Source organism: Falco biarmicus, chromosome 3, assembly GCF_023638135.1.
Source record: "Falco biarmicus isolate bFalBia1 chromosome 3, bFalBia1.pri, whole genome shotgun sequence".
In the NCBI taxonomy this organism is placed as follows: domain Eukaryota; kingdom Metazoa; phylum Chordata; class Aves; order Falconiformes; family Falconidae; genus Falco; species Falco biarmicus.
Window position 1 is genome coordinate 28,912,687 of NC_079290.1, and position 16,962 is coordinate 28,929,648.

The 16,962-nt window shown below is 37.5% G+C and overlaps 1 protein-coding gene across 5 annotated transcripts in view; it reads right to left on the minus strand.

Annotated features, from left to right (window-relative positions):
- VPS13B (vacuolar protein sorting 13 homolog B) overlaps positions 1-16,962 on the minus strand; it is a 477,114-nt gene that overhangs the window by 21,981 nt on the left and 438,171 nt on the right. For all 5 annotated transcript variants that reach the window (XM_056333224.1, XM_056333225.1, XM_056333222.1 and 2 more), the window contains 13 exons: positions 16,129-16,284; positions 14,533-14,796; positions 14,295-14,378; positions 13,953-14,128; positions 13,283-13,453; positions 12,411-12,612; positions 11,221-11,409; positions 10,658-10,804; positions 9,267-9,550; positions 7,590-7,717; positions 6,788-6,987; positions 4,159-4,277; positions 2,128-2,951 (listed from right to left, as the gene is read on the minus strand). In XM_056333224.1, the coding sequence (XP_056189199.1) occupies positions 2,128-2,951; positions 4,159-4,277; positions 6,788-6,987; positions 7,590-7,717; positions 9,267-9,550; positions 10,658-10,804; positions 11,221-11,409; positions 12,411-12,612; positions 13,283-13,453; positions 13,953-14,128; positions 14,295-14,378; positions 14,533-14,796; positions 16,129-16,284 (2,944 nt within the window). The remainder of the gene's footprint in view (positions 1-2,127; positions 2,952-4,158; positions 4,278-6,787; positions 6,988-7,589; positions 7,718-9,266; positions 9,551-10,657; positions 10,805-11,220; positions 11,410-12,410; positions 12,613-13,282; positions 13,454-13,952; positions 14,129-14,294; positions 14,379-14,532; positions 14,797-16,128; positions 16,285-16,962) is intronic.

The following is a 16,962-nucleotide window of genomic DNA, read 5'->3' on the forward strand; positions in this document are numbered from 1 at the left end:
AATTAGAAAAGGATGGGAGACTTCCATTGCAAATTTTGCTAATTTGAGACAAGCAATGCTAATCAGCATATTTCAGCACAGCTCTCCAGCCCTGTTCATTGCTCACAAGATATGGATTCTGGCCGCTCCTTTGCAATGTATGGGGCAGCCTGATACACCCCCCACTAGCTGGCTTTGGGGCAAATCCTGCCCCCTCCCACAGGGCAGCAACGGTCTTGCACACAGCTAAGGACAAAATGAGACTATCCCACTTGGAGCATAAGGCAACAGCTGTATGGGAATGCCATTTGTGCAGATGCTACGATTTACGCGTCGGACAGCGGTGAGCAGAAAGGGGTCAAACAACCCATCATTTTGCTCATTAATGTGGTTAAAATGCAGGACAGTGAGGTCCTCTTCCACAAGAGACCAACCCAAGAAGTATAACTCAGCTGTCGGTGAGGAAAGGACTCAGGGTTTGCAGACCATATAACGCTTTTTGCTTGACTTCTTCCTTTTTAACTTTGTTGATACAGTCAGCCTTTTATCAAGTGTCACAAACTCTTCAAAATAAAGCATCTTCTTTGCCCAAGGAAACATTAAGTGATACAATTCACCATTTTAATCTTGATAACCCCTTTCAAAAAATACATTTTAGTTTTAGTGCTGTAAGTGGGATTTAAGAAGTAACTAAATATATGCTTATGTATTTACCTGAAAAGAAGTTCCACTGAAGCAGACTTTATTTCTTAACATTTAAACCTGCTTGATGTCAGCTACATCATGAGCCCAGAGCAAGGGGTGGCCTGTGCACTGTTGTACACTGCAAGGCTAGTGCAGGAGGAAAGACCCAGGGCCAGGTTCAGGAATCCCCAGCTAGCATATGTGCCTCACCTGGGATGCTGCAGATGAAAAGCCAGTATAACCCCAATTTCCTGCTGCAGTCTATCACCACTTGTATCACCACTCTGAGCCAGTTGGGGGGAGAATATTCACGCTGTGGACCATATTTGGCCACAGTTTCACTCTTAATTAGCAAGAAACTAGATCTCGCCTTTTGTACTATGGGATTTGACTGCAAAACAAATCCAAGCAAGTAGCAGAAAGAAAAACCTGCAAATTTTGCAAGCAAAATAATGCAAGAAAATAATGAATCAGTGTACAATGTTCTGGTGCACAATTGTGTATGCAGTTGCCACAATCAGCTGTGCAAGTCAGGTATGCATACAGTGAAAGACCAGATCAGCATCTCACTACTTTGATTTATAAATACCTGAAATGCATGTGTACAATTTTGGATACTGTGCACAGAATTCAGGTCACAGCTCGGCCTGCAGCACAAATGGAAGCATCAGGATTTCAGACATTCTGACCATTAGTATTGCAGGAAAATACATTCTACATTTCAGTGTGTAGTATGTGTGCGATCATGGACAAGCTTCCTCCTGTCTCAGGTACAAATTCCATTCTACACTTAGACACATCAGAGACCAAGTTTCATGACTTCTAAATTAATATTTATGGGAAACAGAATGTACCTGCTAACCTAATAGAATAATTGCTCACTATCGATCCTATATGGGAAAAAGTTAGTAACAGCAAACTTCATAGTTCTTGGATCAAAGGACAACAAACATCTGTGTGCCAGTTTAGCATGAAGGCTGTATGAAGAAAGACAGATTCCTAATCATAAACTGCAGCCAAAAGGAGTTTTAACAACAAAACAACATTCAAGGCTATAATTTACTTCTGAATGCAGAGCAACATACTGAATAATTTGATTAAATTTAGTTTTGGGGAGTTTATGTGAGGAATGTGGGTTGATTCTGACTAGTCCTATAATATAAAATGACAAAACCTAAGCCAGCTAGAATACATTTTTATGCTGTGTTCAGGGTTTCATAAAGCCTTCAGGCAACTGGCTAATGTTTAGCACAACTTTACAAATCTTCATTGGTGTCTGTTCAGCCATTTTATTTTCCTTCTGTCACATGGCAGGACATGAAAGGTGTCTGAAAATATCATTATCAAACACTGTCTCAGAAAAAAAATAATTGTACGGCAAACATCTAGGTTATTCAGCTTGAGAGACAATCACAGAATCCTGGTCCCTAATAAAAATGTTACACGTTAAGGAAATGTACTGACCTGCTCTGAAAAGTGCTCCCGCAGCATAATGCATGGCCAAAGCATGGACAAGTTGCCTGGCAGTGGTGAAGATGGGTCCTCGCTCAAATACAGAGAAGGAGAGAGGGGTGTGATCTGAGGCTATATACAGTTTCAATGAAGCATGAATACTGACAAGGAGATTAACAGGTTGTATTGTTAATTTTCTTAACTTCACTGGCTTGACTAAAGCTCTTGCATGCTCTCTCACTTGTCCAGGCAGTGTCAGGGTAGTATCTGAAGTATTCATGGACTGACAAGCAGTTTTGTTTTCTGGAAGGTATGTATCAAACAAAGTCTTAATGTAGTAAATGAAGGTGTCCTCCACATACAGCCTAGCTGGTTTGAGCTCAAAGCTGAGGTCATTGATGTGAAACATGAAATTCTCTTCCTTGGAAAAAACAATGCAGAGTTTTATAAAGCAGTTTTCCTTATAGCTTTCCAAATCTTTGTTACAAACAACGAGGTTGTTCACTCTGGACCACTGCATGGTCTCATTTTTCTCTCCTTGGCACAGCAGAACTGCAAAATGGAAATTGGATTTGCTGTACAACTGATTGTCCAGTTGCAAGTCTTCACAATACACTTGGAGACTATGAAATTGTGGGAGGCCTTCTATGGCATCCCGTGGGAACTCCTGTGACAGGGGTCTCGGGTAGCTGGTGGTTGGGGCCATGTGGAGGAAAATGTTGTCTGCTGTGAGACGCAGAAGTTCAGATGACACTTTGTGGTTTGTAATATCATCAAAAGCAGCAAGACTTAACTGACTGATGAACACTTTCAGTGACAAGGTCTGCTCTTGAATTCTAGATAGGAGGAAAAAGTTTTGTTACTTCACGTATTTTGAGATGACCTAGCACCTTACTTTCTCAAAAACCTATCAGGAGACACGTTCTCTATTATATATGGAAAACTCCTTGTGCAAGTCCCATTAACGTTAATGGGATCTAGCAGCCTTAATCACCACAGTGGGTACCACCTTCAGAGGTCTTCTAAGAAATTAGATATTACACATCTATGCCAGGTTTCTCTTTCTTTCTTATTAGTCAACAGGATATTTTGGACAGGAACATCTCTATTTATACAGTAATTCCCTACTAAATTTGCAACAGAGCCAGATACTGAAGCAGACAACAAATACCATTTTCTGGTAATTCAAGTACAGCATCAGCTGTTACAATATTTTCTGGGAGCTAATACTGAGCGTTACTATTATGGATAATGCACTTCACATCACATGCAGCAAGTGCCCTCCAGTGAAGCCACCACAGCATTTTTATACCAATGGCACTGAGGGCCTCCCCCCCTCCAGTGTTAACTGCCCATTGCCAATTTAACTAGCAAGTGGGCTATTATGTACTGCTGATGACCAGTTTCTTGGGGATTAATACTTAATTACAGTGCAAATAAAAACAGTACAACAAATTCCAGTCTAATTGTAATGGCATTGCTGGAGGCCAGGCATTCTGCATCTTAGAAATAGGCAGTGTTATAATTGCACTTGAATGGAGCTGAGGACCAGGCTGCAGTGTGTTATGGAAGTGGGAAAGTCTTCTAAAGAGGAGTGAATGCAGTAATAAGTACAGGTAATTACTGACTGCAAGACTATTTCTACAGCCCTTGCACATCAAGCTTCCTACCAATTTTAGTGGGAGCTTGTACAATTATGGATGGCAGGGCCTGCCTAAATAGTTTTTAAACTGATGAACACGCTTAAAATTAATTATGATGGAATGTGTCTATTTTTAATGAACAACTCAGGACTTCTTTTTGTATTACACATCTAGTGTTTACCCTCAAGTGACATGACTTTTGATGCTAGATTGTCCTTTTTAAACTGTGATATACAAAGCATAACATATGGTCTAAACATATGCCATAAAGCATGCTGCAATATTAAACAAAACAAACAGTTAATCCAAAGTTCTTAAGTCGGTTAACACTTTGAAAGCTGACTGACCTCTCAGCAGTATTTGGCAATGCTTTCTATCATCTTTTATGTGCTTTATGTACCTGTTGAGGTTGATCTCGACAGGTCCTGCTCTTCCTTCTGGGGCCAAGGTTATGACTATTGTTCCACACTGATGGGCAATGTCCACATAAACATAGCCAAAGCCAGTTAAGAACACAATCTAGTGGAGAGAGTTAGAAACACATGGAATGTTGAAATGACTGTTTTTAATGTCATAATTCAAATTAATTCTATTAATGCCTTCTGGTTGAGATCTTTTGCTCAAATCATGATACTGTTCAGGAAAAACAGAAACAGATTTCAATACTTCAGAAAATAACAGATCTGATACTTTAAGTATTTTGGTTGTACAGTACGATGAAATTTGCATCTCATCCTTCAATTGTATAACTGAATACTGTTAAATAATATTTCTTCTCCAGAAATAAGGAAGATGTGCTGAGGAGGAGGGAGATTGTATGAAAAAAAGAATAAATTAGGAATTTTTGATTTGTGATTTTGGATTAAGGAGAAAGGCATACTCCTGGAGCTCTGCAAAATCCCACCTTCTACACCAGAAAACAAACCCTAAATTGACATTAATTTTCCTATGCCCTAGCTCAGAACTGGTTAGATGAATGCCTGATAGCATGATGCAAACCACATAAAGACTACAAAATAACATTTTGGATTCATGAAGACTTGCTTAACAACTCAACACTGAACACATTTTTAAGCCATCTAAACTGGTTTTGTGTGAAGACCTTCACAAGCAACATGGTGCCACACAGAAATGGGAAAAGTCTATTGGAAAGCATAAAACGTCTAAAAAGACAGGAAAATGGGAACTTGACAACAGGTTTGTGTCTTGCTTATAGATGTGCAAACTTTAATTCTAAACAATTTGTCCTTAGGAATAAATATTCTACCTAAAGAAATGACATATTGTTTTTGGAGCTTAATTCTGCAATATTTCCATGCAAGTTTTGTGTTTTTTCCAGAATATACAAGATTAAAGTCTTTTTAGGTTTGGAAAACTCCCAGCAGTCCTTGTTAGAGCAAGTTAGCTTCTGTTTTCTTGTAGGTCTACTATCAACACAATTGTTTACTAGACCGTAATGACACAAGTTATAATTTAAAGTAAAACTCAAGGAATAACACAAATATAATAGGCTAGCACAGGTAAAATAAACAGTTGTCTTGAAGAATCTTTCCTGCTTTTAACAAGTCACCAGAAAGAAAAGCACTTGGAAGTTCAGTAGGATCAGCACTTAAAATGATTCTTGTTACACGATTTATAATAACCTTGCACAGATAATGAAATTTTGTTCATCAAATTACGTCTTCTTCTTCTGAGAATTACACATAAGAGTATTTCTAATTTTGATATTCAGTTTCAATCCTTTGCTTATCTGAAAGAAATTCACAATCCTGCATGATAGCATTGGGAAAAAAAGGACATTTACTGAATTTTCAATACAGCTTCATTATTCCAAAACCCCCTCACTGACAATCAAAGATTGGTCATTGCAATTCCAATTTCAGATGGTTCTATCAAATCCTTTAATTTTAGTAAATTAATAATTTCTTCTTTTTAATAGGATAAGTAGTACCTATCTGTGACTAGGTAGAAAGAATACAAATTACTTAAGATCGTCTAAATCCCAGTTAGTTCACAATCGGAAGAGAGTTGTATGTGAAGCTATTAGCCTATTCCTTATTTACTTGTATTTACATTTTCCTAAGAGAAAGATGGAGTGAGAAATCCTGGGGAAATTCTCTACATGTAAATCCTAAAACTTCAATAACAAAAGGCTACACTTTTTATTTGAAGAGTTCTTCAAGTAGACAATGGTCCCCAAATGTTGTCTTAGCATCTAATTCCTTCTAGGAGCCAGATACTTATAAAGAACCCTGGTCTGGCATAACATTAATGACTGAAATTTGAAACCTTGCATTGCCTGACTGGCTTGCTGAATGAAACTGAACTACTTGCTATATAACATAACACTCAATAATCAAGAGCATTTTGTGATTGGTCCCCAGGGAAAACATCTGAAACTAGTATTTCTTTCAAAGAGCCAAGCAGTTTATGTTGATTCCATGTAAACTAATGACTTCAAAGATGGAAAAAATTCCCATCAAAAAGAATTACTCCAGTCAAGGCAGTTTTCATTTACCTCAAAACAGGAGAAAAATAACAGAAGGAAAGAAAAGGTTTTTTTTTGTTTTGTTTTAGAAAGACACAAGTAGCTTCTGTGAAGACACAGAGGGAGAATGACAGTGATAATTTCTACAAGATGTAAAGATAAAAATCCTGTGATAATTAAGTTACCAAACAGAAAGATTTTCCTGGATCCTGGGGGATTCTTTGCTTACAGGGCCTAGAAATTTTCAGGACTGATTTTTCCAGGGAACACCAGGTTCATTAGAAAGAAGTGAAAAAATTTCAGTGCTAGAAAGCCTGTATTTTTGACCTAGCTATTCTTAAAAACAACCAGCGAAGAAGGTAATCTGTATTCTAAAACTTCCACAGGAAGGGGTTTAGGAAGGGCAGCTCCCAAGACTTAAATAAAAAAAACCCTAAAAGCAGCAGAAAGGATATGCTTATTGCAGAGGAACAATATAACGTGCAGGTCAGGAAGACAACCATTTATGCTGTGAACTAGGAAATAGTTGATAATGATTTACTTGTGTTCCTTGATTGTTGATGTCCACAAAATCACTCCATTCATTTACTAATTCATCGGATGACATCACTTTCAGCAGAATGCTGGGCAACAAATCTCTTGTTTTGCAATCCGGGTAGCTGGAGACTTGATGGTAAAGTTCATGATGAACCGAACATTCAGCTGGAATCTTTCTACAGTAAACTTCAAACTTCGGTGTATCTGAAATTTCATAAAATATACAAGATTAGGCCTTTCTAAAACCCGTATGAAATCAAAACTCACCTATGCTTACAGAAATTACGGTTTCTGTTTGAAATATTACCAATAAATAAAAACATTACTTTTCTATTGGTTGGAATTTTACATATTTGGGTTTTTTCCTTTTCTATGTCATTAAGATTTACACAGATAATGTTCCACTTATCATTACATTAACAGACTGTAACTGGAATATTGACAATATGTTTTGTGTTACATTTGCAAATCTGAGGAGATTTAAATGTTCCATGGGATTGAACTGATGTCATCAAAACTCCACTGCCTACTAATTTCCTACAGCCAAGTCACCTTGACAGCTGGAACCAGGGAGACCCAAAAGCCTGGAGCCATGTAAGTTCATACTCCCGACCTCAGGATTAGCTCCAATAGCTTCCAGGCTTCAGTATCTTCCAGAGTCTCTCACTTTGAGACAGACCTTTATGAGGGCCATCAAGTTCTTGTTGTAACTAAAACACATACTGAACTCAACTTTGTATTGGAAATACAGTAAAATAATTTATACTACAACAGTGCACTGTTTCTAATTACTGCACACTACCTACCTTTCAAGTTTTCTTTCACAAGCAATGGAACAGAACACCTATTATGGATAATTATACGAGGACTAGGATCTTCTGTAAGTGTTAGGTATGTCACGCCAAGATGCTCTTGATAAGTCAGTGCTATAGCTCTACAAAAAAAATAAAGCAGATATATTTGATTATGCATGTTTTGGATGAAATCTTTACATATTATTACCCTGGACAATTAAAAACATTCAAAACTAGCATCTGTAAGATTCTTTATGATCAAGTTCCAATTTATATACATTTAGGCAAGTACATATCTCCACTGAGAATTGTATTTAAACAGAAGGACACATGGAAATAGCAAAAAAAAGCAACATTAGAGAAGAAATTGCTTCACAGAGTCTACTCATGAGTTAAACTGAGCACGTGTGTTTGCAAGATGAGAGCCCTAGCCAGCAGAGATTTATATTAAATTAAAAACATGAGATTGTAGGCCCAAATTTTCAACATAAATCTTTAAAATTTTCCAGAAGAATTTGCACGCATACTTCTCTGATACACATGAAATATATTTTTAACAAATACATAAATCTGCAACTGACTGCTCCACTGGAATGATCCACAATGCTATCACCCTTTCAAATGCTAATGATATGGATCATCACTAAGTAAATTTCTAAAATTAAAATAAATTAATTTAGTTCTGCTCATTCACTACATAAAACGTCTTCATGCATAAACACAAAAACTTTTTTTTTTTCTTGTGCAAATGTATTGGCTATTTCTATAAAACTTCACCTCATGGTGATTTTAAAAATCCAAACAGTCTGAAAATTTGGTTAGGAGCAGAAAATCCTTTATGTCTATCTCAGAATTACAAGGAATCCTTTTCTTGTTTTTCCCATTAAATTTTTTTTTTCAAATCTGAAGACTGTCTAAGAGTCTTTGGTATCCACTATGACACCTCTTAGACTCTGCAGAGGAATTGTATGAGGGTTTGAATGATATCAAGCACTTCAGACAAGAGAAACAGCATATCACTGGTAATATATAATGATGCAGCTTCTCTAATTTCGGCAGATTGTTTCTTGTTAATACCAGTATAAGTATGAATAGATTCAGATATCAGGTCTGAGAACTGAAGTTGGGCACCTGACACGTCATTGGACTGTTACTTTTAACTAGCTGGATGGATTTTTTTGTAAGCAGAATGCACATTTGGGTATTTCAAGCTTTAAAACTTGGAAATCTTTCCTTGTTGTAATCTCAAAATAGTTTCATTCTTTTCTGATTTTTCTGTTTATCTTCTTATTATTCTTACTAAAATATATTTTTACCTTTTATAAACAAACCCCAAATTTTTCTGTTGTATTATTTTACACTGTCCTTGAACTCGTTACCCATAAATTAAAGAGAACCATAATCTTGAATAAAAACTTTTCATGCTCTTTTGTATGCATGTAAAAAATAGCAGCCCATACATTTTAAAAATTGTACAACTTGTACACGGTCATAACATTAAACCATTTATAATAAAAGCATCAAAACCATCAGAAGATAACAATTTTTGAATTGAAGTAAGACTTGCCTTTACATATGTGGGGCATGTGTTACTCTGACTTTTGCATTAAACTCTTATGGTTTCTTACTAGCTGAGGCTTTACAGCAACAAGCAAAGTTCATTATTCGTGACTGTTCAGGGTACAGTACCTGGTACAAAATCCACTTTCAGTACAAACCCCTGTGGGCACTGCCACGCTCTGTCTAGCAAGCTCTTGTTTAATGACAGCTGGTAGGCTCCACAGCTCGCAGCTCGCACCGTAGCTGCCTGGACTGAAACTCAGCAACATGCGTTTTTCAGAAGGAGGCGCTCCTGAATTTAAGGAACTGGTGTCCGACATCAGGTCCCAGCAGGGCACAGCACTCAGCCCCTCACTGGGTGGTGCCCCAGCTGGACTGATGCTGAACACTGTACTGTCTGGTGAGTGGAAGCTCTGGAAAGGAAAAAGATGGTGGCAGCATGACTTGCTGGTTCCTTACAGAAGTTTATTCATGTTGATCTTGCACAGAACAGCCTCAGGAGCCAATAACTGCAACGAACTAAAGGTTGCACTAAGCCCACTGCATTAAAAGTTATTTGGCCAAATTCTGTCTTCAGGTATACTTACACAGTTAACTGAGCACGGTTATCTACAGTCCACTCTCAGTTCCATAAAATAACCCTACCAAAAGCAACAGTTACATCACTGTAATGTAACTGTGAGAAGAAAATCCATTTATAGATATAAAACTAACAATGGATTTTAGCCTCAACATTCTTCCAATTCCCCGTCCCTTAAGACTGCCACAAAATGCATAATGCACAAATGTACATACCGATGTGAAGAAAACTAATGCAGAAGGAAAACAATACAGAAACAAGGAACTTTAAAAATTTGTTTATCTGCCAACTCCTCTAGCAAGTTTGACTCTGAGAATTCTTTCCACATATTTTACTATAAAGGTAATCTTCAATAAATATGTATAAATGGTTGATTACAATATATTGACCATGCATACATTTTGGTTCCTGTAAGCTAGTCCTTAAATATCCTGTGTGTTTATTCGAAAACTGATATTCATGATTTGATGCAGTTCGTTGAAATACATAACCTTTGGGCACGTCTCTAGTTCTGCAGCTTTGTTCAGATAACTGGAATCTTCCCAAAAGGATAACAAAAAGTTTTCAGCTTGCCAGGCCAATATACCTCTTTTACACGCGAACTCAGTAAAAATTCTGAGAACAATTTCAACAGCTACTACGGATTACTCTGCTTATTTTACAGAAATGGCCATTAGTGCCTGAACAGATGGAGAACAGGCAGAACTAATTCTGCAATGTGCAAGAATCTCCTGCTTTGCACAGATTTCTGATCACAGATATTACTGGAGTTGAATTTACCCAGGATTCTTTATTTTAAATTAAAATTGTACAAAATAATTTATCATTATTATGTCTAAAGATTTCTGTTCAAGCTTTGCTATAAGCAGTTGAGACCATACAAACCTAACCACCCGTGTACTGCAGAGGACAAACTAAACCGGTGTCCACAGTGCCTTACCTCTTTTCCTGAGTGGGGTTGGGAAACAGAAAGCTGTGGCCTATAATAGATTTGATATGATGTATCGTTGATTATTGTTGTCTTATCTTCTATCTGTAGAATTTGTATACCTTGTCGAACCATCGAAGAAATGCAGAATTGACACAACTGTATGATAATAAAAACGATGATGAGGTCACACACAAAACATATTGAAATATAGTGACTGAACTGCCATCTTCTCTGTGACTGTGGAAAACCTGTCTATATTGGTGCACTTCCTAACTGGAGCCACATCACATACTTTTGAAGTTGCATCTGTCAATGTTTTCCATCAAGATTGAGAATTCATTAATTCTTTATCCAGGGGATATTGTATTATCTTGATGAGTTGGGCAGAACTTTTTTGGTGATCTAATTCTTGAAATTATACTTCATACACTGTTTATACTCTCATTATGTTTTACATGTATTAACATAATTAGGGAGGAGCTTTCACACTGTGTACATTTGATTGATTTCACCTGCTATATGACTTTATTTTTAAATAATGAAGTTATAAATCATGGTAATTTTCTTCTAACCTTTTGATGACCTGGAAAAGCACCAAGTTTTATTTCAGCTTCAATAAAACCTTCTTCGTCCAACGTTACTACTTCCCCATTATCAGCGTCCTTCCATTTCGGGGAGGTCACATTATGAACCAGTTTAATTGCCACTGATTTATGCACAGTATTAGTATTTGCCCAGTATATTCCAACCTGAAAAGCTTCCTGCAAGTGAAAAATGACCAATTATCACTCGTTAACAATTTGATACACTTCTACTAGAGTTAAATGTAGTTTCCAGTATAAAGTCAAACTCATTTCCTGCCTTTCCCCCTTTCATTCTTTCTGTGTGATACAAAAATAGAGAAAACCACTATGTGAATACAGGACTGATCCTCACGCTGGAATCAAGACCATAGCCTACACCGAGACATGTTAATAGGTATACCTTTTGTTTTAACAGACATGCATGGGGGAAATAAAGGATGGTAAAATAAACAGCAAGTATCAGATTGTACAATTGGAATCGACCAGCTGCTATGTCAAATTATTTAAATTCTTACAAAAATAAAAATATTAGGGTTGTGATAAGAAAGCACATGCAGGGCCAAGCTAAGGTATGTCAGAAGATCCGTTACACAAAACTCTGAATTCAGGAAGGCAGGCAGCCTGAAGAATCTTCCTTATTTGTAATTCACCCTACCTCATTATCAAACCTTTCTTGGTAGCATAAAGCTATGAAACAACTCAACCTAAAACACTCAAACCAAACATTCCTTCCTGTCTGTCAGCTTTGCTACTGTGGTCAAAACACTTCCCAGATGACAGGCTGGCACAGCAGGGGCCAAAGTCTTTATCTGGCCTTTACAGCACTTCACTTGGGCTGCTACATTATGCCCATGTTGCGGATTCACTGCCTGAATAGGGAGGAAGGCGAGAGGGCTGCTGGATCAGATGGCATGCAGGTCTTCTTTCTACAGTATCTTAGAGACAATTTTTAACTATGCATGTTTAAGACATGTTCTTCAAACACTGCTATCAAGTACGTTGTCCTACACACTTGGTGACTCAGTGAATGCGGCAAATTTCTGTTGTTATTTCTAGTCCTCATTGTATGACTAACAGATACAGTGACTGGAAGGTGGGAATCAACTGGGTTAACAGCAATTCTTCAGAATCGGCATGTTTAGCAGAACTGTGCCTGTTAACGTGAATGGCAAAGTTACCTCGAAGTTGGGAGGTATAATTACTTTCCCAGTAGGTACTTGAAGAACGATCTTCTCTCCTTCAAACAGCCAGAGGTCCCACTTGGACTGATTGATAAGCAAAGCCCAGGGCAGCAGTTCTATCAGCAGCGTTTTAACACACGGTTTCCACACTGACAGCTTTACCCGCATTGGGCTATCCCACTGGGACAGCTGTTCGTTGCTGTTCAAAAACAAACAAAAAAAGATAAAGCCAAAGGAATAATGAATTCAAGATTACAAATAAGAAGCTGTCATTTTCAGAAATTTGCGGTTTTTTGATTTTGAAATAGAAAACCAGTCTCCTCTTACCTTATCATTCTGGAACATACTGAGATGCTGCCAGACAGATCTAGCTATATGCAGGCTGTAAAAATGTATTTTTAACTATACAAACTCAACCTAAATTTGGTCAATTAAAGAAACTCCTTAACAGATTTACCACTGTCCTCCAGAACTAAACCTGTGACTTCTGTAGTTACAAAAATAAAATCACATTTCCATTCTTTTTTCATCAACTCCTCCTACAGCAACTCCCTGTTTCTGTACTGAGACAAACAACTTCTGAATAAACAACAGTTTCTAGAGCTGCAGTAAAGAAGATGCATTCACAAAAAAATAGTTCCATTTTTTTAATCCTTGCTGATGTCATCTTCTCAGTGTAATCAAGGGCAGCCCCTAGGCCAAAGTACTTTTTTTTGCCACCTGCAACAGATTCTGCAGCTTATATACAGGAATCATGTAATTACTGAAAACACATTCACTGTTGATCACATACAGTCTTCTTGAACATGATTCCAGTTTATCTGAAAAGGCAATGCAACAAACATGAAGAAGGTTTAGCAAAGAATTACCTGTCTGAATCCTTTCTATTATATGGCCATGCAGGCTGGGGAGGATTAGCAGTGCCATAGAACTCGGACAGTATTTGGCTGACATTGCCACCTGGATGGGATTTAGTTGTTATCTGTTTAATTAGCGTGGTTGAGATAGGGACTGCACACTCTGATGGATCGTCTTCCTCCCTGTCATTGAAAATAAATTCAGTCACACAACAAGATCAAGCACGAGTAGCACTCACATTTTCTTTAATGAAGCTTTCCAAGCGTACTCTGCAGTAGGAAAACTCTTAAGGTAATCACGGATGAATCAAGTTATGATGTCTTAACAAGTTCCTGAGCATTAGCTGACACGCCTGAATTTGTTATGACACCGCAATGATCTTTCTGTCTGAGACTCTAGAAACTTCAGTATTCTCAAAACACATTTCAAGATCATTTAGGAATTTATTTTGCAAAACACAAAAACATGGACTGCTTAAGCAAACAAATGCCAAAGTGCTTAGGATAGTTCTACCAAATTTAATATTTCCTATCACAGCATTTCAGGCCACACATACTTGTTCTATTGTATCTCCTCTGTGTATACCATACTTTAGGAAAAAAATGCACCAGAAGTTAAAGTGTAAATTATTCCTTCTTCTCCATAGAAATGAACCATTTTCAAGGAAAATGAGTATTCTACCTGGCTTGAAATGTCAGGTGGTGTGTAAGATCAGGCTCTATATTTTGCAGTGCTTTCTCTTGTCCTTTCCCTGGAATGACTTGTGTTTCATTCAGTCTCAGACTTCTTTTCTCCAAATGTATGATAATTGGGTCTGGAAGATGGCTCCTTACAATGAAAAGAGGGCTGAAAACAATCTACAAAAAGAAAACAATATACTAATTTATGGCTAATTCTACTCCAGTATTAGAACTGCTGAAAAAAGCTATAAATAAATCTTTGAAGTGGTCATTCTGCCCTTATTTCATTATATGACATATAAGGCATAAACATTTAGATTTCAGAGATGTTAAATGTACTTACTAATCGTTGCTGCACGTGAGAGTTGGGCTCTAAAGTCAAAATTGTGCACCACACATATGTAATTGAACTCTTTGAAGATGGTACCTGTATGCAGACAGATCAGAAGCAATACACTAAAATTATTTCAGGATGTTGATGTTCAACATTTCATATCAAATAGCAGTCTAAACAAAAAAGTCCCCACGTCACTCTGATGTTTTATTAATGCTATATTCCATATAGCTATTTTTAGTCATACCTGAATGACAGTGCTGTGTTCTGTATGTTTAGAACTTAGACAGACGTCCTGGGACCAGTCTTCATCTCCTGTAGCTTTCACACTCAGCTCGGTCAGCTCATTGTTTTCTAGGACATATGAAGGCAACTTCTGCTTGGCTGCAAGGCAGTTGATGTGTTCTTTAACAACGGCCTGTCCATCCTGACTAATGTAGTGCTGAACCACTTTCAGTTCAATACTTTCGGAAAGGTAACTACAGACTGTCTGTCTTCCACAGATTAGGATCTAAAACATACAAAAATATGCAGCTCATATATAAACAATTGTGAAAAAGAAAGGTCAAAATTGAATTACAGAGTGAAAACCTGTAAAAGAATAATCTTCCTATTTCAGGTTTTCCCAAGCACTGCTGAAGGCAGTGAATGGTAAAACATTATTTTTATTGGCCAAATGTATGTGCAATTTTATAGAAACCTAGGCATTAAAACACTTGAAATATTGCTAAGGCAGTATCCGGGCTTGAAAGAAACATGTAAAATATCCACTCTTGTTCCCACTGAACTCAGCAGTACTGCCCACCGCTAACATAGCTTTGGTTTGGATTTTAAGAGTACTGTTATGGTCTCTGAAAGCTGAGCCCTTTCTGAGCAGACACAGCGATGTACTTCAGAAGAAAGGTTTCTTTCACCTTGCTTTCCCATCACAATCCAGTAATCCAGACCTGTCAGTATTTTTGCTGTTCTAAAGCTTATAATTCCATTAAATGGCTGTACCATATTTCTGTATTTAAGTGCACTCACCTAGAAAATGACCAAATTAGACCCAGAGTTGTTGCTGTCCATCATGCGTGAATTTTTTAACATAGAACATATATCTGACTTTTTCTAAGCGATACCAAAGAACAGCATTCCACACGTATCCCTGCTACAACCATCTTCATTTCCTTTTCATTAACAAGGGCGCACACCATAACTACAACCTACCAAGCAAAATCTCAGCAGGGCTTTCAGTGACACCAAGCACTGTTTTTGGCTGATTAGCTATATTCCTGTTGCACAACATAAGGTGCTCTGCCATATCCATGAACTGAACATGTTACGTCCACCACATGCTCTGGCTTCTGCCAATGCAGGCAGAATGACTGCAGTATTATTACAGATCTCTTGACAAAGATAGGATGGGAAAAAGTACTGCACAGCAGCCCATTTTCAAATGTTAATTTGGTCATACCTTCTTTCTCTTTTAACAATACAAAGGCCTGAATTACAACCCAGAATAAGATATGAACAGTTTCTTAAAAAAATAAAATAGAATTCTGCTTCTCAAGAGCTTAAAATGGGCAAGAGAGTGTGTAACAAGCACTCAGACTGGAAACCACACAAAGGGATGTTTACTAGAACATGTAAAATATGTGGTGGCAATTGAGCTTTTAAATGCTGAGATCCATACCAAAGTGAAGAAAAGAGTTGTAAAAACTCCTGAAAATGACCCCAGAAAACTGTTATACTTGTTTTTTTTGCACTCAGATGGAGAGAACAACTAGTAAAGTAGCTAATTCATGAATAGATAAGTTTAAACTACTCATGTTATTTTTTGAAAACTGGATCAAATACTTACTTGCTTTTGCACTCCACTGAGCTGCTGAACCTTGATTATAAGTGATGCTGTCCAGCCCTTGTACTGAATGGTACGAATAAAAGTCCCTGTATTGTCCACACCGAATGGTTCAGACCACCGCCAGTTTCCCCAGCCTTCAATACAGATGTGTAACAGCTGGAAAGAAAGCAATTACTACTTCAATACATAACTGGGAAAAAACAGCCTTGCAGTAGGATATGAATTCCCATGGCAGTGAAATATGCTTGGGTTTAGAAGTCAGCAATGCTAAGCGCACCAGTTCCCTGAATGATCCCCTCATTCTGTGATTCTGTGACTTCAGATACAAGCAGAAGAATCAACAATACCATAAGATGGCTATGCATCATGCATTTCTATAAATTACCTGCTTTAACAGTGTATTTAGGATGATAAAAACGCAGCACACAACTGTTCAGAAAAAAAAGGGTAGGTAGACTAGAGAGCATAAAACAGGAAATAAGAGATTTTACTGCCCTTGAAATAGTTCTAGAAATCCACCCTCTTTATTACCAGCAAGGTGATATGGAATGCAGGTCCAGGCCAGATTTTTGGCCATCAGAAAAAGACAGAAAATTACAAATATCCTTCCCTTCAAAATAAAGAAGGATGCAAATCTATTTGTAGGTATACTTGCATAGGTCACATACATATGTGTGTTAAATGCAGAACTTAGCGTATTGCTGAGAGATGGGAAACATTTCATTTCTTACACAAATGTGGTGGCAAGTTCAAGCTTGACTGCATGAGAAGAAATTTAACTGCATAATTATACTCCCTGTGTGATTTATTCCGGAAAAGGAGTGGCTTTTTTCC